Source organism: Engystomops pustulosus, chromosome 6 (genome assembly GCF_040894005.1).
Source record: "Engystomops pustulosus chromosome 6, aEngPut4.maternal, whole genome shotgun sequence".
In the NCBI taxonomy this organism is placed as follows: Eukaryota; Metazoa; Chordata; class Amphibia; order Anura; family Leptodactylidae; genus Engystomops; species Engystomops pustulosus.
In genome coordinates this window covers 83,927,204-83,953,548 of record NC_092416.1, presented here as the reverse complement: position 1 = coordinate 83,953,548, position 26,345 = coordinate 83,927,204, and the positions used below count along the sequence as shown (strand labels likewise).

At 39.9% G+C, this 26,345-nt stretch overlaps 1 protein-coding gene across 2 annotated transcripts in view; it reads right to left on the bottom strand.

The window, feature by feature from the left end:
* Positions 1-1,053: 1,053 nt before the first annotated feature.
* TTYH1 (tweety family member 1) overlaps positions 1,054-26,345 on the bottom strand; it is a 93,883-nt gene continuing 68,591 nt past the window's right edge. Inside the window, exons 6-14 of one of the 2 annotated variants that reach the window (XM_072156842.1) lie at positions 16,373-16,445; positions 12,856-12,931; positions 11,541-11,596; positions 10,828-10,920; positions 10,582-10,674; positions 10,298-10,440; positions 8,921-9,106; positions 3,644-3,722; positions 1,054-1,822 (exon numbers count right to left, since the gene is read on the bottom strand). In XM_072156842.1, the coding sequence (XP_072012943.1) occupies positions 1,739-1,822; positions 3,644-3,722; positions 8,921-9,106; positions 10,298-10,440; positions 10,582-10,674; positions 10,828-10,920; positions 11,541-11,596; positions 12,856-12,931; positions 16,373-16,445 (883 nt within the window). In that variant the 3' untranslated portion in view covers positions 1,054-1,738. The remainder of the gene's footprint in view (positions 1,823-3,643; positions 3,723-8,920; positions 9,107-10,297; positions 10,441-10,581; positions 10,675-10,827; positions 10,921-11,540; positions 11,597-12,855; positions 12,932-16,372; positions 16,446-26,345) is intronic. The other variant, XM_072156844.1, reaches the window with a different exon arrangement.

Genomic DNA, 26,345 nt, shown 5'->3' with positions numbered 1-26,345 from the left:
TACACATGATTATGCTTGTCTCTCTTTCTTAGCCTTAGAAAATATTTTTATATTCCAATTTTTTACTTTTAATGAGATATTAAATAAAATTGTACATTGTATAATGTACATTGCATAACATTTTAATATGTATTATTCAATATATATATAAATAAACATATGTAGCACGTAACCTGAAATGTGTCAAGTGTAGGCCACCATTACCCACTAATAACTGAGAAACCTCAAATGAAAATGGCACTATACTGTAGGTAGCATCAAGTACTGCTTATGAGTTATGTGTCTGAAAACATTAATATAGTGTGGATGGGGGCTCAGAATTAATTTTTCAAATCTCACATTTACCGACAACAATTACTTCAAAGCAAATTAAATTAAAAGAATCACATTGAATTGAATCTTTATCTACAGCTTGTATTCCTGAATGTCCATATCTCTATAGCACAGAAAAGTGCAATTTTGAATTCTTAAAAGAAATCTGTCTGGGCGATTCAGGACACTGAAGCACCCGTGGGTGGTCCTTATAGTCTGTCCTCAATCATCCTTTATGAGTTCCAGGGGGGTCGGTAAACAAAAAATAAACATTAACACTTACCTTCCCTGGAGTTCCTCGTGCTTGCGTGGTGCTGCAATGAAGCAGAAGTTGTACACCCCAGTTTCACTACTATAGCACAGTGGGTACAGCGCATGCGCAATGAAGACAAGGTCGTCTCCTATCTTTATCCTACATCGTGAGAGGAGGCGCACGTCTGAAATTTTTTTTTTTGTTGGCCTCATCGGACTTGCATCTAGGTAAGTATATATGTTTATTTTTTTACATTGCTCAAAAGTGGTGACAGGTCCTCTTTGAAGCTGAGATTTTGACATAAAAGACACTGGAAGCATGGTTCAAGGTGTTACAGAGACCATGATCGGGGAATTTAGCTGCCATCCACTGTGTGACACTTCCCACCTATCTTTTTTGCTTTAAAAATAAGAGTAAATCTCTTGCCCAAATATAGCTGATGTTAATATTTTCTTTACATATTTGAATGTAAAGGGAGCTCAGGCAGAACAAGAATAACATTTTTTTTAATAAATTGTGTTTTTCCCTTTTATTTCAAGTCAGTGTAAAATATGAGTTAGTGTTAAAATTTTCTAATTAAAAACAGATCCATCTGTGGAGGAAAGTTTTTCAGCAGCGGTGTCCTTTGTCGTTAACTCTACATTTCATTCTACATCTTCCTCATTAAACATCGCACACAAAGCGCAGTATGTACTCCTCATCCTGGTCAGTGTCATGGTCTCTGTATCTTATCATCCAGTCATTCTTTCTTTGATATTTAATTTCCTTCTGTTCATAACAGTATTATATCTAACAGTATCTACTTAGGTTCTTCCATGTCCTTCCATGAAATTCTGTACAGACTCCCCATGGTGCCCCCTTTGGAGTCAATGGCAAGGTCCAATGCATGGTTGAAGAAATATGGAAACATGTTTGCTGGGTAAAAAGTACACAAACCAATACAAAAAAATATAAAACTGACGGAAGAGGGGCAGTTCAGAGAAAGTTACCCTGGCAACACAATATGGTAAGGGTTCAATACCAAGCACAGGGACGCTAAAGGGGTTTAGCACCCAAGTCTCCTTGCCAAAAGAGGTTAAAGAGCCAAGGCTCAGTCTTGTTTTTTATTTTGTTTTGTCTCTGTTAGTCATCTTTATAGCTTGGAGGAAAAGGAAGGATAGCAAAAGGAATCTTCTAAGATACAACTTCTGTTCGGCAATAAGTATCAGTCTCTTCTTGGGTTGCACTGATGAAGGATGTCCGCATGCTAGGAGAATACTGGTGGTTTCCAGGATAAATGTGGAGAAGAAAAAGGACAAGTTATATTTATAAAATCCTTTCAATGACTGGATTTTATCATAAGGTGCAGGTTCAAACGTAAGGTTCTAGTTTCTACTTTTTCTACTTTTAAATGTTAATTTAATTTAAATGTAATTTTAAATGTTACCAAGCTTCAAAGAGGTATTCTTGTCAAAACATTTAATACCCATCTGGAGAAAGGTGCTAGAACAGGAAACCCCCACCCAATTCCTCCCATTTATTCTAAGATTTCAGTTTGCTGTTGCTCCTTTACCAACACTTCTCAGGTACTCAAACTATAGATTGTTCTCCGGCTCAACACCAAGTTAGGTATTGGTCAGTCACCCAATCGGTGTTTAGTGACCTGCCACAGCCACCTACCATTTGCTGTACTTTAAGAAGACCAAGAAGTAGAGACTAGCGAGTAATCACAGAATGTTGGAATGGCAGTGGTTGGAAATTGATGAGAGAAGTCTTACATTTTATTATTTTGCACAATTCTTAAAAGATGAATCATCTATCTAGTTAACCCATATCTCTATCTATGTATCAATCTATCTATCTGTTGCATTGAATGATATCTAATGCCCCCCAAGCCCATGAAATTTATTTTATGTTGCGGTTTCATGACTCAAAGATTACATTTCACTCCATACACAATTCTCGTCACGCAATTCATTCCCTCTGCCTCTGCATGGTGTTCTCCATTTGACCTTGTTGATACATCCCATCTCTGTACCTCCCATCTGTCACACTGCCAGCTCTGTGATTTCCAGCTCAGCTATGCTCATTATCTGCTGCTTGGTACTGCTCTGCTAGATTGCATTCTGAAACTGTTTAGATCTGTGCTTCCAACAGATACATACACGTAAAAAATCATAGAAAATAAACAGTTAAATTTACAATCTGTTGTGTTTTCTTTAACAACTGCTCGATTTTAAACTCTAAACATCACAATTTTCCAATATTTAAGGAAAGGAGTATTTTATTGACGTATTGTGTAAGAGAAGGTTGCAAATCAATTAACTGGGCAGAATGTTTTCAATTTTTAGCAAAAAGATGTTAGGGAAAAAGTCCCAATTTCCCAATTACTGTGACCAGAAATATCATAGATTGAAAAATATCTGAAATCACTGAAAGACCAGTAACCTGCTCCCTGTTCATTGATACAGGCAGTCCCGGGTTACGTACAAGATAGGTTCTATAAATTTGTTCTTAAGTTGAATTTGTATGTAAGGCGGAACTGTATATTTTATAATTGTAACCCCAGCCAAAAATTTTTTTGGTCTCTGTGACATTTAGATTTTAAAAATGTTGGATGGTAATAAGAACCAGGATTAACACTAAAGCTTCATTACAGACACCTGTGATAACTGTTATAGCTGATCATTGTAGCCTAGGACTAAAGTACAGTAAATTACCAACATCCAGAGGTCCGTTTGTAACTAGCGGTCATCTGTAAGTCGGGTGTTCTTAAGTAGGGGGCTGCCCGTATTCTTAAATAATATTATCATACCTTTTCAGATTCCCTACAATATATTTAAAAAGTTGCCAATTTTTTACTAAAACAGAAGAGCTGAGCAGTCTCCTTTAATGCACTATTACTGAGCTAAGTCAGATATATCATCTCAGCTATGACAATTTAAATCTTAAAATACTTCTGATAAATTGAGCCATTGTTCTAATTACATTATCATGGAATTTCTAGTTGTATATCCATATTGTATCTGCATATATTGTTCAATAATTCATCTTTGTTGTTGTGTATATTACAATTTTGCAAATGTACTACCAACTTACCGAAGGGGGTGGGGACTGCCTGTCAATCAAGGGGACATTTTCATATCGAGGATTGCCACTGAACAAACCGTTTTGATTCCTGGAGGAAGAATAAAGAGAAGACACAAAAGCTCGTAACAAAGCAGGAAAACACATTCCTAGGCTATGCCGCGTATAAAAGTTTGTTATGTTTTTAACCCCTTACCATCATGTGACGTACTATTACGGAGGTACAAGGTGGGTGTTTGCTACATATTGTAGGTAACACCCGTGGTCGGTGCTGGCATAAGTGTTAACCATGTAACTGCGTCCTGGAGGAATTTAAATCCCGGCGGGGTGTGGGCATCTTGGATTCGATCGCCGCCCCTGTGAGGTAATCAAGGGGGGGGGAGGGGCGTTGGCTATCTGGTTTTAGCCCATTCATTACAAAGCAATTTTTTTGGGGAGGCTTGGATTTTACGGTTTTCACTGTACAATCAGGGGATAACAAATATATATATATATATATATATATATATAGGTTTTATAATATTTTCATACATTTACAAGAATTAAAACCTCCTGTACAAAAAAAAAGTTCATTTTGCCATCTTCTGGCACTAATAACTTTTTCATACTTCAGTGTACGGAGCTGTGTGTGGTGATGAGATGAGATTTTTAATGCTACTATTTTGAGGAATGTACGGCCATTTGATCACTTTTTATACATTTTTTATATGCTGCAGAGTGGCATTTTCAACTTTGTGTGCTATTTTCTGTTATCGGGTTAACTGGGAATATCTGTTATTATATTTTGATAGAATGGACATTTTGGGATGCAGCGACAATGCAGCTAACATGTTTATGATTTCTATAGTTTAATTTTTCATTTAATTATTTTTTATAACTTTTTAAAATTAATTTTCACTACTTTTCAGACCCTAGGGCACTATAACCTTAGGTTGTCTGATTTATCCTACCATATACTGCCATACTACAGTGTATGGGGATTTTGCGCATTATCTATTACAATGTGCAAATTGCACATTGTAATAGATTGGTTGAAATCAAATAACCTCGGGTCTTTGTATGACCCGAGGCTGCCATAGTAACAGATCGCCACTCCCGATGACAGCAGGGGAAGCGGCGCTTTAAGCCTATATGGCAGCACCCACTCTAGCACTGATCCCGGGTGTTACCTGCAGTATGCAGCAAACTCCCTCTTTGTATGGAGAGGGCTCAGCCCATGAGCCCTCTCCATATACCCATAGCTGATGTGTGACAAGTCAATAAGGGGTTAAAAATGCCTTTGTCAGCATTCTGAATCATTTCAGTATGTTATTATAGTTTTTTTTACATCAGTTGGCTCTCTGCCATGTGATGAGTCCCGAAAAGGGGGGAGCTGTAGCCTGTGTTTGCCTTTGTATCCTCATGCATTCTTCCTCTACATCATCCCCCTCCCCAGCCTGCTCAATGCACATGATAGGAAGTGTGGAGATGTAATGAAGCTGCATGAGTGTATAGGAGAGAAGACACAGGGTCCACCTACCCCCTCCCTGAGACTCACCACATGCTGCTGGCAGGGAGCCAGGTAATGTAAAATACAGTAAACAGTTATAAACTAATGAACAAATCAGAATGCTGACAAAGGTATTTTTAAAATCAGCATAGGCTATTGGAACCTGCCACAAGCTAAAAATCACTTTCCTAGTGACTGGTTCGCTTTAAATTGACATAATCTTCAGCAAAATTGACTTCAAATCCCATGATGTGTGCATAATAATATAGCATGGAAGAGACAGTTTATGCAACTATTGCATATACTATCTCTTACACGAATATATGTATGTACATATATACATACAGTTAGGTCCCTAAATATCTGGATAGAGACAAGATTTTTCTAATTTTGGATCTGTACAACAATAAAATTGGAAGTTCAGACTTTCAGCTTTAATTCAGTGGGTTGAACAAAATGTTTGCATATGAAGAACTAAAGCATTTTAAACAAAACCCCTTAATTTCAGGGATACAAAAGTAAATGGACAAATGAACTAGTTGTAAATGAAATATTAATTTCTAATACTTGGTTGGCAATGACTGCCTGAAGTCTTGAACTGATGAACATCCCAAGATGTAGCATTTCCTGCTTTTTAATGCTTGGCCAGTTTTCTGTTTTGTGTTTGTTTGTGGGTCTTTGGGTGAATTGGACTGAGGTCAGGTGACTGACTTAGCCATTCAAGAATATTTCACTTCTTTGCTTTGATAAACTCCTGGGTTGCTTTGGCTTTATGTTTTGCGTAGATGTATCACAAAACACTGATCAATCAGTTTGGCTGAAATTGAGCACAAAGTATGTCTCTGGATACCTCAGAATTCATCCGGCTGCTTCTGTCCTGTGTCACATCAATAAACACCAGTACCCAAGTGCCAGTGGCAACCATATATGCCCATGCCATCACATTACCTGATGTGGTAAGCTTTGGATCATGGGATGTACCATACATATTTCTTTCCATCGTTCTGGTAGAGGATGATCTTGGTTGCATCTGTCCAGAGAATATTATTAATACTAATAATAATAATATGCAGTCTTCACTGTAGGGTAGATTTGGATATTGATACACTTGCATCCTGGAGAGTATTGTTCACTTTGTTGGCTGTGGCTCTTACTTAGGAAATTATTTGGCAATTATCCACCACTGTTGTCTTCCATGGGTGTCCAGCTCTTTTTTCATTGATGAATTCACCCGTGCTTTCTTTCTCAGGATGTACCAAACTGTAAAACTTGCCATAACTGTTATTGTAGCAATTTCTCACATGTGTTTTTTTCTGTTTTCCAAGCTCAAGTATACAACATTTTCACTGTATGGAGAGCTCCTTTGACTACATGTTTTCCTCACTGCAAAATTTCCAAATACAAATACCAGACCTTAAATCAACTCCAGGCTTTTTATCTGCTTAATTAAGAATGACATAATGAAGGAATTGCCCACACCTACCCATAAAACAATTGTCCAAATAATTTTGGTCCCTTTAAAAAAAAGGTGGCACATGTTCCCTTCATCCAATGTTAATGTGGATGCCCTCAAATATAAACTGAAAGTCTGGACTCCAGTATATAACTATAACTTGAATATCTTTCAGGAAACAGATAAAAAAACAAAAATTGTCAGTGTCCGAATATTTATGGACCTAATTGTGTATACACACACACACACACACACACACACACACACACACATACATACATATATATATATATATATGGATAATAGAAAAATAGTTTTGTACATTCCTATTAGACAGCAGTGGTATTCCCACTAATGATACTTCTCCTCTATCCACAGGATAGTGGATTGCCTTCTCACTCCTAAGGGCTCGACTGTTGGGACCCCAGTGATCATGGGAACAATTGACTCTGATAGACCTATTTGAATGGAGCAGTGGTGTGCATGCCCTGCCAGATGTCCTTTCACTTCTCAAATACAGATATCTAAACTCCATAAATGTAAATGAAGCACTGGCTTAACATGCTCACCAGCCTCTCACATACGACTTCCCATTGTTTCTGGAAACAGATTGTTGGGGGTTACTGTGGATTGGGGATACACAGCTATTGTAGAAAACTTCTCAAATGCATGTGACATTGCAGACCTATAAAATTGTATTTTAAAGGGTCAGAGCCATGGCTATAAGGGATGCATTGTGTGGGGTGCGGTAAAGAGAAATCCCGATTCTGTGGGTGGGAATCTAAAGGGTCCTACCTCATTTTCTGTAGTTAGTTCCTCTACATGATATTGTAATCCAGTGAATGATAAAAGGACTCTCCCCCCACTCTGCATTGTAATCCTGTGAATTATAAAATGACTCTCCCCCCACTCTGCATTGTAATCCTGTGAATTATAAAATGACTCTCCCCCCACTCTGCATTGTAATCCTGGGAATTATAAAATGACTCTCCCCACCACTGTGCATTGTAATCCTGGGAATTATAAAATGACTCTCCCACCACTGTGCATTGTAATCCTGGGAATTATAAAATGACTCTCCCACCACTGTGCATTGTAATCCTGGGAATTATAAAATGACTCTCCCCCCACTCTGCATTGTAATCCTGGGAATTATAAAATGACTCTCCCCACCACTGTGCATTGTAATCCTGTGAATTATAAAATGACTCTCCCCCCACTCTGCATTGTAATCCTGGGAATTATAAAATGATTTTCCCCACCACTGTGCATTGTAATCCTGTGAATTATAAAATGACTCTCCCCCCACTCTGCATTGTAATCCTGTGACTAATAAAATAAGTCTCCCCCCACTCTGCATTGTAATCCTGTGAATTATAAAATTACTCTCCCCTACTCTGCATTGTAATCCTGGGAATTATAAAATGACTTTCCCCACCACTGTGCATTGTAATCCTGGGAATTATAAAATGACTCTCCCCCCACTCTGCATTGTAATCCTGTGACTAATAAAAGAAGTCTCCCCCCACTCTGCATTGTAATCCCGTGAATTATAAAATGACTCTCCCCCCACTCTGCATTGTAATCCTGGGAATTATAAAATTACTCTCCCCCTACTCTGCATTGTAATCCTGTGAATTATAAAATTACTCTCCCCCCACTCTGCATTGTAATCCTGGGAATTATAAAATGACTCTCCCCCTACTCTGCATTGTAATCCTGTGAATTATAAAATGACTCTCCCCCCACTCTGCATTGTAATCCTGTGAATTATAAAATGACTCTCCCCCCACTCAGCATTGTAATCCTGTGAATTATAAAATTATTCTCCCCCCACTCTGCATTGAAATCCTGTGAATTGAGTCAGCCGGGTGTTCCTGAGCCGTCCTGAGTCACCTTCCTCTGTCCTCTTGCATACCCCCTGCATCCCTGTGGCGTGTTTACAAGAGCTGGCTGACTCAATTCACAGGATTACAATGCAGAGTGTGTGTGGGGGGGGGCATTTTATAATTCACAGGAACCACTGGCTCATTACAATATCATCATGCAGAGCAACTGACTATAGAAAATGAAGCAGGACCTTTAGGGATGGGGAGATGTTTCTGTTTCTTTATTAACATGTCGTTGTATAAAGCCTACTATTCTAGAATTCTTATATATACCGTAAGTTTCAGTTTTTTTAATAATATTGTTCTAACGTTTTGTGCAGAGCACAGCAGCATTCAACTGCGGGTCTCTCTGCAACCATAAAATATAAAAAAACGATTTTAAATTTTGTAATTGTAATGGCTTTTTTAAATGAAAAAAGCCCCCATGTGGCTGCCGGCCTGTGTGTGCGGCTACTCACATGTACTGTGAGACGGGGGCGTTGGAAATAGGCGGGGCCGAGACCCGCAGGCTGTTGTGGCTGCCGCAGCTACTGCTGTAACTATAGAAACTGGGCAGGTGAGGTCTGCCCGCTGTGCGCAGCATCTCTCTACGTGCCTGGGGGTTAAAAGGGTCATCCTCGTCCATATCATCATAATCCAGATCCCTATAATGAAGAAAAAATTATTTTTGTTACTAAAAGGTTACTGTAAGTGTAAGTTATTTACATTGTTTCAAGATCATTTGCGTCAAAACTATATTTTCTTAAACACAAAAGTTGTACGGAATGGCATGGTCCACAAAATATTGGCGTGGTCCACAAAATATCTACCTCTACTTGTTTTTTTAGAATGTACTGGTACAGGTTTAAGAATAACTCAGATTACAACAAAACATAATCAGGATAGTAAGTTTACATGATCGATCACACTGTTTATAGGCATTTTCCACCCTCTTTTTCAAGCAACTTTTTTCTGCCACTTCTATCTATATAATATTGAAGTTGTCTCAAAGCTGGTAGTAGGAGATCTGACTACTCGTACTTGCTTGCCCATACCATAGAACTTCTGTCTCCTCTTGCATGAGATCTAATTGATAACTACCAGTTATTAGTTGATAACACATTTCAAGAGTAATAGCAGAATAATTCTCCAGAATAAGGAAATGGTGAATACAGACAGTCCCTGGCTTACATACAAGATAGGGCCTGTAGGTTTGTTCTTAAGTTGAATTTGTATGTAAGTTGGAACTGTATATTTTATCATTGTAATCCCAGACAGAACTTTTTTGGTCTCTGTGACAATTGGATTTTAAAAATGTTGGGTTGTCATAAGAACCAGGATTAACACTAAAGCTTCATTACAGACACCACTGATAACTGTTACAGCTGATTATTGTAGCCTAGGACTAAAGTACAATAAATTACCAAAATCCAGAGGTCTGTTTGTAACTAGGGGTTGTATGTTAGTCGAGTGTTCTTAAGTAGGGGACCGCCTGTACAAATATCTACTGACATGCCAGAAAAGATATGTGTTGCAAGATAAAAATTGATAGAATCAAATAAAAATTACAGTCCATGTATTTGGAATGACCTTTGTCTTGTGATGCTTTACATATGCTTAAAACTGCATTTCCATTCATCCTTTAATCTAATAATCCTGGTCTGCATTAATAAAGTAATCTGGGAGATGACTGCATGCACTTTCATTTATTAGATAAAGAATATCTGGGGGAATTGCAGTCAGTCACGCCATGGACTGTGGCAGTGCTTACCAAGCCAACGCATAAATCAAGCAATTTAGAAGTGTCATTAATAAGGGGGGTAATGAAAGTTATTAGATCTCTGGATGCCACTCACCTGTTCTGAAACCGTTTCCATGCCCGGGGCAGACTGCATACAGCAGCAGTGAAAGAAAGAGCCGAAAGGAAAGAGAATAGTAAGAGAAATAGGATTCCTTCCATCCCATCATAACAGAGGCCTTTGAGGGCATCCACATAGTCCTAAAATGAAATGCAGACATTCAAGACACCTATATTTATACTGCGCAGTACATATAGGGAGGGACCTTATAGTAGGGTATAGTAGAGATAAACACACTTGATAAAACTGATGTTTTAGTTATTTTCATTGGATACTCTTACCTTATGGAGCCCACGACAATTCAACAGAGCTACTAGATGGTGGAAATTCCCCTCTGTTGTATTCAGCATGGCTTGGACCACTAGTAAGTGTCTCTGTTTGGAAAGAAAAAGATAAAAATAAAAATAGTCTATATATCACTCTTTCTGAAAAAAACATTCTACCAGTGGATGAATATTGTGTGGCGTAGACCCCCTGTACAGTAGTATCTTGGATCATATTGTAAAAGTACTCCTCGACCAACTTACTTCTGCTGCTGGAAACTGTGGTATTGCTTCTCTTTCCAATCCATGAAGTTGTGGATGGATGTTGGACAGTGCTCTCTGTGACATGGTAAGCCTCTATATACAAAAATAAATATATACAAAAATGTGTATTGATCATCGCATACAAGTCATACATTGTCAAAAACTTTATTCAAATAACTGTGCTTAGTTAGGACTTCAAGAGGTGGACCAAGATGTTGATAAAGGCTTCATGCACGATCACAAAAAAGTTGTATGATGGTACAAGGAGTTATCTTTGCCTCAGTACTACCTACTGTATGGTGATGTCATGATGTGTCATAAAGGAGAGATAAAGGAGTGTAAACCAATTTGAGTATTACACATTGTAGCCTTCATACTTTGGGGTCTTTTTTTCTTCATCTTGATAATGGTAATTAATGTCTCTTTTAGAGTCCGTGTGATTTAAGAGCTGCCCCACAATGCCTATGGTCCTCATGCTCTTTACTAGACAATGAAGATGAATGGGAAGCTGCATCTCCCCCCCCCCCATCTTTTCTGTATTCTATTTGCTGTTCTATACTAAAAGGTTTTTTTGTTGAATTAGGCTGCATGCAGATGAAGGTGGTCCACAGGTAGCTGGAAGGTGAGGAAGAAGTCACTTTTTCCTAATGTATTCACATAATTCCAACCATATTGTCAGGGTTTTGATAAATGTTGTGGATCGATATCTGTACCTGGCGGAAGGGGTTTGTAACTTCCTGGTTACAAGAGATGTAGTACTGTAAAATTTCTGAAATAGATAAAAAAATAAAAAATTGTAGGTTAAATCATTTTCAGAAATCAAAGATGTTAGGCCTGACTTCGGTAAAACTAAATTAAAGTGTACCATGCACAAAAAAATCAGAATTTTATAGACTCATTCACTAAACCGGACATTTTAAGGTACTCTATTTTCCATTAGAACAAGTAATATTCCCTTAACCATACAACTAAGGCTCACTAAATGCAAGAATATAAAAGAAATGTTGTTGTTTTCCTAGCTCTTATGTAGACCTATCCTTACATGTATATGTATAGTAGGTTAGTAAAAAGAAGAGAATAAATGGAAGGGCATGGGGACACATTTCTGATTCTGATTCAGAAAATCAGCTGCCCTTATCAGTTAATACACAGAGAATGGCATAGGACACAGTGTAGTTGTTGAACCGAGTCATTGCAGCTGAGCCCCATTCAAATAAAAAAGAGCCAATTTGCAGTAAGCTGGACTAACCACTAAACTGATAATGGAGCTGTCTGCTTTATGTTCTGCACAGTATTAGCTGCTGGGAGTAGCTGATCAGTGTGGGTGCTAGAAGTGTGCGCAACTCTGATATTGATGATTCTGGAAACCACATACTTTTTTATTCTGGATGGATATTTGTATTTAGGATCCTCACAATAAAACTGAGACAATGGGGAACATTTACTAAGGGTCCGCACCCGCAAATCCGTCGGGTTTTTCCCGAATATTTCTGTTTTGCGCTGTATTTCAAGGGATTGTGGCGCACGCAATCCATTTTTGGCGCAATCGCGCCGACTTTCGCGCGACAGAAATCGGGGGGCGTGGCCACTGGACAACCCGAAGGATTCGGAAAAACCGCGGAATTTAAAAAGCCATTTGTGTCGCAAGATCAAGCACTCACATACACCAGAAAAAAGCAGGTGAACTTCGGCGGACCTCGGTGCAGCAGCGAAACATGGTGAATATCGGCGCACAGACCTTAGTGAATCCCGGCAGAACCCGAATCAGCGCCCGGAGAACCCGCCGCTGGATCGCGACTGGATCGGGTAAGTAAATGTGCCCCAATATTCTGTTCAAGTCTCAGGTCTCATTGAAGTGGCACAATTCAAACATACTGATAAAGCAAAGCAACAACTTTATACACTAAGCTCTATACATTGTACAACATATTGTATCAGGACACAAAGAAAAAGTCACACTGGGAATATTATATCCGGATGAAAGTTATTTTCTAGTGTTACATGGGAGTAGTTATGAATGTGTCTTACCTGGACTAATATTTGTGATCACTTGAGTTTGGTTTAACACATATGCATCTGGATCAGAGCAGAAGTCACTCAGCCCCTAAACAGAGACAAAATATTCGATTAAAATTTTTTAAAAAAAGGATTTACATTTTGTGTCCAAATAATCCACTGCAAATAACAATTAAAAATGCTGAAACTTGGCAAGTAGTCCTGGTAAAGTGCAATTTGGGACACTAAACCACAGATCCGTGAGATCCTTTTTAAGATTCATTGAACCAGCAACAATGGTTGTAAATGGACTGAATTTAATAAACTTAGTGATATGTGGAAAGGTTTTGACTATACTTATATTTCTATTGCAGAGCATCACGGCCCATCGTCTTTGAATATCATTTTAGACATCTTGTAAAATCCATGTCAATTTAGCATTTAGGCCATTTTAATGCTAAAATACAGTGCAACTTTCTAAATTGTGCATATTGGGGCACATTTACTACTGGCTGTGCGCCAGTTTTCTGACGGACCTTGCACGTTTTTTCTAGTGCAAGCTGCTTGCACAGGTATTTAAGAAGTGTCTGCACCACTTTTGTCTGCACTATGCATCATGCAACACAAATTGAGGGGCATTCCGGTGGTCAGTCGGACCATGCGCCAGATTTATCAAGCAAAATCCGGCAGAAGTGTGTTGCAAACCCTATGTTAAAATTACCACAAAAAAGTTGGTGCAATCTGTCAGGGAAGTGCAGGGAGTGCTAGATTCATGAAGAATGGGCACCAGAAATCATGAATCTGGCGCACTCTGCATTATACACAGGTAAACTGCATTTAGTGAATTTAGTAAATGTGCCCCAAAATGTATCTTCTAATTTAAATGCCATTTGTAGTATAGTTTCTGTCCATAGATCAGTAAAGCACAGTTCACACCTTTGTTCAGCAGGTTCTATTTCCCCTTTTGTAATCAAATAGTGGAAAAAATAGCACCAAAGCCCATTTTTTCTGCTATTTTAACAGAAGTATAATGGAAGGCAAACTATACATTTAAGTCAATGTGGTACAGAGGGTGAATGGAACACTTTACGTTGAACTTTTTAGAACAAAGAGAGTAACAGAAACCACTGACGCAGTTGTGAACAAAGCCTAAGATCCTTAATAATGAAGAAAGAAATGGGCCTTTAATGTTTCCAAAAAAGTTTTTGGGTCATTTTTTAATACAAAAAATATGTAATTCCTACAATTATATATAATATATATATATATATTCTGTATCCCTTTGTTACTATTTCAAGACAGGTAAGAAAAAATGGCACTGTACAACAATGAATGGCCATTCCTGAATCCATAACTATGTGCTCTGTGCATGCTGGAGAACATCTCATCCGGCTGTTTTCCCAATAGACTAAGCAGACGAACGCTTTCACAGTTGAGTATGCGTTGGATGAAAGTACTTTTATTTTACTATTCCCATAATAGTAATGAACTTGAACTCCAGACCCATAGAGAGTTAAACATGGCTGGGGGAGGTAGAGGAGGTGTCTGTGAATTGGGCAACGTAATTCTGGTTCAACAGAACTAGATTAATACCTAGTTTTGGAGGCTAATTAAAGCTGACAGATGTGACAGAGGGTGAGGGGTGGGGGAAACCACTGACCCAGCAGATAAAATGGACCAATTAAATTATCTCGCTTCACAGGACTTGATGGGCATGCGGGCAGGACAAAGAATAGAATAGAGGCGGGAGGGCCCTCAAGCAGAGAGCAAATGAAAGACACAGCACAGTTACTGACAATTGATTCATGCAAAACAGAGGATTAGACTTATATCTACAGTTTAGAGAACACTCCAGGAGGTTGTCTTGAAGGCAGAAGAAGCCTTGATATTGGAGGATCTGATTGTAATAAATCTTTCACTGGATACATGCCATAAACAAAGCCTAAAAAATTGAGCAGCTCTATGTTGAAAAATAATATTTCTTAGTGATGAGGACAAGTATAAGTGAAGCCCGTAGGCTGTTTACCAAGTAGAGGGGTTTGGAACCACCCACAGGGCTGTGGAGTCAGTAAGCCAGACTTTCTCCAAACTCCTCAATTTCCCTAAATACAGCTCCACCAAAATGTTCACTGACTACACTGCCATTTTTTCCTGGTCACTCTAGCAGTTTTAAGATGGGTTCAGGCATTCCTTCTCAGTGCCTTATTCTTCTGATCTGTAGCAGAGGAGCTTCACTACTGAGCATGTACATAGAGTGCAGCCACATTCATCTCAACTAAAAGCCTAGAAGAGGGATGCACAAACCATGCCACATGCATCCTGTCCAGCCTCAAGTCCCATGAGCACCTTCATAACTGCTGGATGAGTTCATTCTTGCAGGAGGCCAGGTAGTGTTGAGGTCAGGTGAGAAGTCTTCTCCACTCTAGGGAACTCAACTGCTGCTATCCTCTGAATCCTGATGCTGGTTGTATGTGCTGGTGTCAGGACCCAGAACAGAGAAGCCCCTGTAGAGGATCTAGGAGTGGTAAGTACTAGTCAGCTGTTTTGTATTGGGGGTCTCAAGTTGTTGTCTTCTATGGGGGTCTCCAGTATTATTGAACTGCTATGGGGTCTCCAGTTTTATTATTGTCTACTCTGAGGTCTCACCATTGTTAACATAATCTGCTCTGGGGTTTCCACTCTTATTGCCTGCTCTAAATGCAGTATTTGGTTGCTGGAGTGGTATTTATTCCTGTACTGTGGTACTTATAATTTAGGGTGTTGGTTACTGGTGCGGACCATCACAGTTGAGCAGTTTGACAATGTGGCCTATGAATGTTGTTCACCCCTAGCCTAAATCCTTAGATCAGGAATAGAACAGACATTTATAGGAAACTGCATAACTTAAAGGGAACCTGTCAGGGGTGATTGGGACACTAAACCACCCTTAAACAACGGTGGTTACGTATCCCAAATAACCCTCTATCATTTTAAAGCTTACGGCAAAAAAAAAAAAAATCTTTATACGAGTACTTACATTGTCGCCTCATTTCCTCAATGCGGTCCATCAAGTGAAGCCAGGGTCTTACACCCGGCTTCATTGTGCAAGCTGCTAAGGTTCAGCACATGCACAGTGCAGCCGGGATACTGTCCCAACTTAACTTCCTGCTTCACGAGAGGAGGCGGCAGTGGTTAATGTAAATATTTGAGTCCGATGTACCTTATGCAACTTACATCTAGGTAGGTATAAAAGTTCATTTTTTTTACACCTAAAGACTTCATAAAGGTCATTTGGAACACTAAACCACAGGTCCATAAGAACCTGTAGTTGGTTTGGGGTCATAAATCGAGGATAATATAAAAACAAACATAACAAATATAATAACAAACTGGAACGCTCATCCCCACCAGTAACACCTGCAACTGCTGCTGACACCACTTTGCCAGCGGCATGTAAAGAGTCCATAGCAGCTTGCAAAAATGCAAAAATAAAAAATGATTATTTAAAAAAAATGTGACTAAAGATAATTGTTTAAACCTAGCATTCACATTACACAGTGTAATAACCTACCACAGCAGTGGCCATCTCCAGTCCCATTGATCCCCAGCTGAGTAAGAGGACGAAGAAGCTGATTACTGTCATTCTGCAATAGGAGATAAAAGCCGAGCAGGATATTACATATATAACAATTTACATGGACATTATATTATATTGTGTGTATTCTGTGCAGGGCGCTTATCATCATATGTTTCAGTCTCTTGAGTATAAATTGTTCTTCCACAGGTATCATCCACTTATTGGAGTAACATCTTAGAACAGACATATTAAGCTTCACTGACAGACACTAGCAAGACTAAATTTAAGTCGCAGGAAGGAAATATGCAAATATATTTTCCAGGATGGGATAAGGAAAACTTTGCAACAAGCATGACTTTCAAGAAGCTTAGTGACATGATTTGGGATAATATTCTTTTTTTCAAAAGAAAAAGACTCCTAACTCTTGACAGAGCTGCTTCAATGTTTTTTAATCTTATCAGCACAGTATGGGGAATTGGTTTAGTTAGGTGAAGGAAAAAGGTCCCCTCATAATAAATGTTCCTTATTATGTTTTCACACCCCGTACATGAGCCAAATGCCCAAGATGCAAATTATAGATCAGGTCCTATTCCTGCTTGAGTTTGTGGCCCAGGAAGTCTTTTTGGTACATTTCAACACAGGCCATATTCACAAAACCATTCCCTTTCCATTACCTTTAAAAAGTTGTAAAAGTGTCACAAAAAATGTGCTAAATAATCCAAACTAGGCTTATACTGGAGTAAAGTAAAAAAAAGAAGGTCATTACTTACCTTTCCGACCCCCCCCCCCCCCGCAGGTCTTCTCTTCTTCGGTCCAGAAGCGCACAAGCTGTGACGTCAGCAGCTGCTGACATCAGAGTGTGTGCCGGCACACACAATATTATGGAAGCAGCGGCTGGCATCACAGCTGGTTCGTCAGACAGGCCTGCTGCTGCTTGAATGAAGAACAAAATACATGCGGGGGGCATTGGTAAGGTGAGCATTGACTTTCTTTTTTATGAATTGGGCAAACTGGGGCTGGCTACATATTTGGGTAGGAGCTAGTGATATTGGGGGAATGCTGGCTGGCTATCTAGACTGGCAGGGCTGGCTATTTTCAGGGGCAGGGGGCTGGCTATATATTGGGGCAGGTGGATGGCTATAAATTGAGCCAGGGGTCTGGCTATTAACAGGGGCATGGGGCTGGCTATATATTGGGGAAATGCTGGCTGGCTATGTACTTGGGCAGGAGGCTTGCTGGGTATAAACTGGGGCAGGGGGCTTTCTGGCTATATACTGGGGCAGGGGGGCTGTCAGGCTATATACCTGGGCAGGGGGCCTGGCTACATAATGGGAGAATTCTGGCTGGGTATATACTTGGGAGGGGGCAGGCTATATACTGGGGACTGGGGCTGCTGGCTATATACCGGGGCAGGGGGCTGGCTATATAATAGGGAAGGGAGCTGGCCACGTACTGGGGGAATTCTGGCTGGCTATATACTTGGGCAGGGGGCTGGCTATATACTGGGGACAGGGGCTGGATGGCTATATATTAGGGGGAGGGGGACTGACTAGCTATATACTGGCTGTGACCAATGCATTTCCCACCCTAGGATTATACTCAAGTCAATAGGCTTTCCCAGTTTTTTGTAGTAAAATTAGGGGCCTCGGCTTATATTCGGGTTGGCTTATACTCAAGTATATATGGTATGTTGCAGACTTATTTAAGCACATAAGGCAAAAGGTACATTTTGGTTATTTATCCCACTTTTCTCCTGACTGCAACATTTGGTAAGCTAAGTCGTTGTGAATGTTGCACATCAACTGACAGGCAACAGTAACTGTAGAGATTAGTGTTTAGGAAATGAATAGGGATCATGGTATTGACTATTGGTACAACAAACAAATGACTGTGTCTATTGGTCATACATCACATGATCCATTTAATAATCCAATAGTTCTTAGTAAGCATGTATTTGACATGGAAGTCAAATTGGTTCAGAATTAAAGTCTCAGCAAAAGACAAATTGTACACAACATTCAAGATTTTTATTAGAATTAATTAGGTTCTTTAAGCTAAAAAAAGAATTGCATTTGATATCCCTATTATTGGCTTATGGGATGTTGGCAATATCAATATTAATCAAAGCAGTCTTTAGGGACTGCTCCAAATTGTCTAAAGACATTAGAAGCAGTCACACTCATTATATATTCAATCTTTTAAGCCCTCACCAAGTCAAGAAAGGTGATAGAAAGGAGACAGAAAGACACCACAATGCCAAGCTCCAAATCACTCCTCGTATGGTCTTAACATCTGCCATAGCCTGCAGTATTGTGGGTTGTCTCCTATTATGCACATCTGGCAAAGATCACCTATATGCTTGGCGCTCTGGGCTGCTAATTATGCAAGCTCCCGCACCTCCCTCTTCCATGCTGGGGAGGGACATGGTGAGGATGTGCATTATTAGCAGCCCAGCGCCGGACATCTTGTCCCCATGCTCCGTGCTGCTAATTATAAATTTGTTTTCTAGGTTATCTCGGCATGTCAAGACTAGTGATGGACAGTGCCTGGATCAAGATGAAAAGGAGTGGAGTCGAGTATTTCTAGGCTTTTCTTGTGATTGATTTTCTTTTAATATTTTGTCTCCAATTTTACATCATTATTCATATTAACAGGTCTTATGATATCAATAATTCCATGAATTTTACTGCTTGAATTTGTGTAGAAATTTTTATGTTAAAGAGTAACTGTAAAGCTATAATGATTTTACTAAATTATTTAAATAGAACCCGTCATGCAAAATAACCCCCCTAATCTATTTTCAAAAACTGCCATTAGAGAGCATTGGCTCTATCCCTTCATTGTCCCTCTACATGCCTGTAAATTTAAGCAATGAGGTCCTAAAGCTGTATGCAAATGACCTGTGAAATGTCCAATGAGTCATTATCATATTCAAGCTGTCCAGCTTATTCATGAGTGGGAGGCACAGCCACACTCCCAGTGCTTGACTGACAGCCTGTATAATGCTGTAAAGGCTGCTCCATGTGCTTGCTGGTGGCCACGCCCCCTAAAGCCTATGTGTGTATGTGTATAGGAGAGATACAACAGCTCCAGGATGCAGCCATGTTATAGCAGAACATGTCAGGTACTTGTGTAGCTGATGTCCGTGTCTCTTACATGTGTATTAGGAGGATGCAGCATGTCAGCAGATGCAGCACACACACTAGCAATGCTGTACTATACATTACACACAGACATGAGCAGGGGGAGGAGAGGGGAGGGGTAACAGGGGTGACATCACTGCCTCTGACCATGTGACCAGCCTCATTTACAGAATAAAGAATAGATGATTTTATAATGATTAATGTATGAATTGACTAGATAAAGGCTGGGGTGGGATCCTTGTGAGCTGATAGAAAAAGTGATGAGACCTGATGACAGGTGTCCTTTAATGTAATTCCCCCCTTAAAAACAGAATAATGCCTACTTGGTGCTGCTTGTCCTTTTCTTTCCAAAGTATGGCATTTTCTGTTCTGAAAGTGTTTGACAAAAATCTTTGTTACCAGAGGTGAAGTGTGCAGAGACTAATGTATGCCTGTCTATGCCTTCAAGCTGAGGCCAGGTAGCTTGCCCACAGATCCCATGATTCCTTGTGTTCTCTCTCAATGTAATTTAGCATTAAATACGATCAGTTTTAGAACATTTTTCATAAAGCAATTTGTTAAAAAAATGTACATTTTGGCAAGTTTTTCAGTGTTTTTTTTTTACAGCGTTCACCGAGCGGGTCCAATTACCAAATACTTTTTTTTGTGATTTAGTGTTTTTGTACTTTATTAGTTGTGTATAGGGAATTTTGGTGTTTGGGGGACTTTTACTTCCTTAATTATTTATTTATTTTTTAAAAAACTTTATTTATTGTTTTTTTAATTTTTACTGACATGTTGGCTTGACCAAGTGATCTTCTGATCACTTGTTCAAGCTCAAATAGAGCTAACACAGTAGAATACAGATGTATTGTACTGTGTTATTTAATCCACTGAGCATGCTGCCCAGGAGGCAGGACCCGGCTCCTGGAAGAGATCGCACAGCCCCTGGGCACTGGCAGACCCCGGATGTTTGACTGCGACATGTAAGAGGTTATCACCCATGATCGGAAGAATCTCCATTTGCAGGTGTAACAGCAGGGTGTCAGCTGTGATCTGCAACTGACATCTGTTCTGTATGTGGCACCTACCGCGCACCGTACTATTATGTACTATTAAGTACCTTCTCGCCACGCCGTACTATTATGGTGCACGTCGGGAAGGGGTTAAGGACTCGTGTTTTTTTTAAATAAAAGCATACAGTTTGTTTTTCCCATAACATTCAGCAGTCTGTCTGAATGGTAACAATGGCAACATCTCGCCTCAATGTGGTTGTCCTCAGAACTCAATATTCCTTTGTTAGATAGTACAGATAAATACTTTGTGTGAATGGAGACAGTTGTGCAAACAAGACAATGACAGCAGTGAATATATAAAAAGACAGAAGTTTGCTGGGAACACACAGAAAATCCTCAGTGGGAAGTCAATCTGTCAGCTGCAAAAGTAGTAGCCCCTGTCCCTGATAGAATGGAAGGAGGAACATTATATAATGCCCTGATCATCACTCTTTTCCATCATATTCCGGTGCACAGAGCAAAGGAATTTACAGAGATCCATTAGAAGAACATGTAATGATGTATTGTATTAGATCTAGCACAAGTCACTTCTTACATGGAAAAAGCCTAAAAGAATAAACCATATTGAATTCATGATTGAAGTAATTCTGTGCAAAATTTCTTGCATAAAAATGGTTGTCCATCTTTGTGTTCAGTAGGTCCATAAACCAGAACTTATAGGGACACTGTTACCAGATTTTACTCTATTAAATTACTAATATAGACTAATATTTGGCCTGAGATTAGACAAGTAGACAAGTTTACAGGCTGCAGATGAAGTATCACTTCAGACATCTCTGTCTTCGGTTCTATTGTACCTACAAACATGCTTTTGGTCTCATATTAAGGATAAACAAATCCTTTTACAGATCAGGGCTAGACAGACAATTAAAATAAAGGGAATTGTATTTCCATCAGCAGCTCACATTCCTACTATGTCTTTAAGTTTCTGTATATCCGGGTTCTGTAGCTCACAGGACAGAGATTCATCTATAAGATCGGATTCTTATTTTCAAGATAACACCTAAAACATATTTATAGATAGAATAAAGCCAAAGACTTCTGAAGTGACTTTACTACTACAACTTGTATTTGCAATGTACATGATTTATACTAAAACCATGTCCTATTACATCTGTAGATTATGGAATGCTTAATGTACAGATTTATGGGCAGTCAATGGTTTCCTATAACGAGGGAAGTAGTGATGATGACTAAGGTTGGTTGATACCAGGAGAACTGAAGCTTGAATGATTAATACATCACATTAGACCCATACATTGTTACTGTACCAGCTAAACTCCATTTTTTTTGACCGGGAAAGCAAATAGATTTATAAGCTGATCCCATCCCCCATTTTCCAATCAAGCATCTCACTGATTGAATGACCGTGTCATCGATTTTGTAATGGGTAAAACGTTTCCTTCAACCTCATTTATTTTCTTATGAGGATGTAAATGTGATATGGAATTGTTTTCATCCTTGAGTTTGTTGCCTTTAAACATTTAAATCATGCTTGGTTGGACCCTACTTTGTCAGCTAATGCATAGTCCCAATAATATGAGAGATTGGGAAATGGCCATGCATGAGTCAGTATGAGCGGCACAGCAGAGACATCTCTCCTGTGTCACGCTGCAGGTTCCTGGGAAGAAGAGTTTGAAGGCAGAGTGAGAGCCTTCTCAGGTAATTATCTGTATGTTAATAAAAATTAGGTTGGGCATCTAAATAGATACACTTGGGGGTTGCTACCCCTAAAATTAATTGGGGTGCTGCATATAAATGAATTGGACGGTGCAGCACATAAGTAAATTGGTACTGCTTAGAAGTAAAATTATAAAATTAATTAGGGTGAGTATTGCAGCATATAACTAAATAAAGGGATTCTTCATATAAATTAGGGGGCACTGTATTTAACTTGAGGGGTGCAGTGTATACAGCAAGTAATGGTTGCTATGTATAATATATAGTTAGGGTGATGGCATATATAATATAACAGGGGGTTCGACTGGGGTACATCGGACCCCCGATCTTGTGATCTGTGGGGATCGTATAACTGAGACTCCCACCGATCAGCAAGGTACGCTCTATCCTGTGCATAGGGTGTAACTTGTCTTGTGAGAAATCCCCTTTAAGAGCAAAGTGTGTGAAATTAGACTGTAAATGACCATAGTATTTTCATGGGGGAGTGTGAAGTGTCTGCTAAAGCCAGACCTACAACCAAGTGGAACATTTGGAATAAATCATCAGTATGTCCTATACTTATCACATATGAGTTGATAAATAGATTGGTGTATTTTTTTAAGATTTGCCTTTTAATTGTTTGTGGACCAAAGCGGTTGGGGTCTGTATCTATGTATTCAAAAGCATAAGACTGTTGGGGGCTCTCAATCTCTATACAGGGGCACATGGTTGCCTTAAGGTGTGACTCAAAATTCATAATGACTTTTACCAAATAGTCATGTGACAATTGATTCAAGGGAATCGTGTGATTATATAAAAACACTATAAAAACAAACAGGATGATGCTCATATTTTGTTGTTTGTCATTTTATTTCCAGAGCTATGGCATTTTCTGAAGATACTTGTTAGAAATCTTCCTCAGCAGGAGTGATGTGGGCAGAGACTAACTTCTTCCTGTATACACCCTGAAGCTGAGTAAAATTTAGGCTGTCCACAGTTTCAATGATACCCTGTATTCTAATATCTAATATTTAGCTGTGAGTTTCCTTCAAGTAAATCCATTAAACACTGTATATAGTACTTATATGCCTGCTAAAAAAAATTAAGGGAACACATCCTATATCTGAATGAAATATTCTCATTGAATATTTTGTTCTGTACAAAGTTAAATGTGCTGACCCCAAAAGCACAAAAATATCATCAATGGAAATCAAATTTATTAACCTATGGAGGCCTGGATTTGGAGTCAACCTCAAAATGAAAGTGGAAAAACACACTACAGGCTGATCCAACTTTGATGCAATGTCCGTAAAACAAGACAAAGTGAGGCTCAGTATTGTGTGTGGCCTCCACATGCCTGTATGACCTCCATATAATGCCTCGGCATGCTGCCGATGAGGTTGCAGATGGTCTCCAGAGGAATCTCCTCCCAGACCTGGACTAAAGCATCTGCCAACTCCTGGACAGTCTGTGGTGCAATGTGACATTCCTGGATGGAGCGAGATATGATGTTCCAGATGTGCTCAATCGGATTCAGGTCTGGCGATTGAGCGGGCCAGTCCATAGCTTCAATGCCTTCATTTTGCCATAACTGCTGACACACTCCAGTCACATAAGGTCTAGTATTGTCCTGCATTAGGAGGAAAGTAGGGTCAACTGCACCAGCACATGGTCTTACAAGAGGTCTGAGGATCTCATCTTGGCAGGGTCGGCTCCAGGATTCAGTGGGCCCCTGGGCGACAGAACCTCAGTGGGCCCCTTAGCAGTAAACTCATGTGGCGGCATTAAAACACAGAGTTTAATGAATAAATAGACAGCTGCCCCAAGAATTAACCTCTTAGGGCTCTACACCATACATTTACACATTGTAACGAATCCCTTGTAAAAATGCCATATACTGCAATACAGTAGTTTCATCACCGCGTCTCAAAATGCCTGATCAAAATATAAAAATACTTATTCCTGATGGTGAACTCCATAATGGAAGATTATGCAATTATGCAAAATGCCACCTTTACACCATTTTACATCACATATAATTTTTTATAAAATGTGATCAAAAAGTGGCATAAAGTCATCATGTCCCCGGCCAGCGTCCTGCACAGTAATAGATGCTCTGTGTGTGTATTGCCCAAAGCAATTGAGTCCTCCGAGGGTCCACAAGGATGCCGTTGTAATTCAGTTTTATCATCTTGCCAGCGTTTGCTGAGGGTCCCTCCGGGAGCTCTGGGGCCCTGGCACTTGCTCGGGTAAGCGAGGTGCTGGCCCGGCCATGCATCTTGGTAACTAATGGCAGTCAGGCTACCTATGGTGAGCACATGAAGGGCTGTGTGGCTCTCCAAAGAAATCCACCCAATACCATTACTGATCCACTGCCAAACCGGTCATCCTAAGGTATGTTGCAGGCAGCAGATCGCTCTCCATGGCATCTCCAGACTGCCAGCTTGTGAGCCCACTTTCATCTGTAAAGAGCGCAGGGCATCAATGGCGAATTTCCAAATCCTGGTGTTCTTTGGCAAATACTAAGTGTCATGCATGATATTGGGCTTTGAGCACAACCCCCATCTGGGGACATCGGGCCCTCATTCCATCATCATGGAGTCAGTTTCTAACAGTTTGTGCAGACACATGCACATTTGTGGCCAGCTGGAGGTCATTTTGCAGGGCTCTTGCAGTGCTCCTCCTGTTTCTCTTTGCAAGAGGTGGAGTTAGCGGTCCTGCTTCTGGGTTGTTTCCCTCCTACGGCACTGACCTGTCTCCTGGTGGTGCCTAGAGCCTCTGGACACTATGCTGACAGACACAGCAAACCTTCTTGCCACAGCTTGCATTGATGTACCATCCTGGATGAGCTGCACTAACTGAGCCACTTGTGTGGGTTGCTGAGGCATTGTAGGCCATACAGGCACGTAGAGGCCACAAATTTTATTTTTTTGAGCAGTGTATATAGTGACTAGTCTGGCAGCATGGAAGGACATGGAGCATGGAATATGTAGTGAAAACCAGCAGTGAAATAGTTAAATGAAGTTTATATGTGCTGTGTAAGAACTGACGGTTAACAGCTTCCATTCTCTGTAGATAGTGTCTGAAGAGCAGAAGATGGGGAGGGGGTTGCAGAAGATTCTGTGACATAGCTTGAGGTGAAGAGAGAAACAGAGAAAGTTTTGTAGAATCACAGACTGGGGAGAACTTGTACCTCACTATTATGTGTTGTATTCTGTATCCTGTAGGAGTATATACTCAACACTCCTATCAGCTACACACAAAGAGCAATGTCACATGACCTCACTCTCCTTACTCCAGGGAGCAGTAGCCCCTCCCTTCTGTGAAGCCATCCTATAAACAACTCCACAGACTCACAGATATACTCAACACAGCTGCTGCAAGAGTAGGCTAAACTGAGGAAGAAAGCAAAGAAACACTGCACATAGGTCACCAAGTTAGTAGTCAAAGTTGTTCAACATCCAAAGCTTTTTATTTGTGAAAAAAGTATGAGTGTTGCGCTTTAATCATCCACCTATATGCCTGACAAGTTGTTTTAGAGGTAAAAAGAAATATCAATGAAAAACATTTGATTCTAGCTGGGTCTACTCGCTTCTGGCTCAAAAACTACTTCAACCTTGCATTGTAATTTTTCTTAGAAGAACATGCCAACATTACTACTGTGATTTTAACAGTTTTCTGGCATCACTAGGCAATTTTATTTTGAGCATTGTGACGATGGGTGGAGATGGAACAGGCCTTCATTACCTTATCACCTAACTCATTTACTGTCATCTGCTGAAGAAAAATTTCATGAAAGTGACAATGAAAGTCTAATACAGCCGAAGGTTCCTCTGGGCTTCTCCTACTCATTGGGGCATATTTATCGTACGTTGGTGCTCGTGTGCCAGCATATGATAGCCCCGCCGCTGCATTTCCACAGCACGATACATCAAGAGGAGGAAGTCTGAGGGCGTGTTCACACGTTGCCTTTTGGTTGCATTTTCATTGCGGTTGAAACGCATATACAACAGCTGATGAGAGGTAATTTGCCTAATTACATTACCGTTTACGTTTGTAAACGCAATGTTAACGCATGCATTAACAAATTGCATGCGTTAACGCATGCAT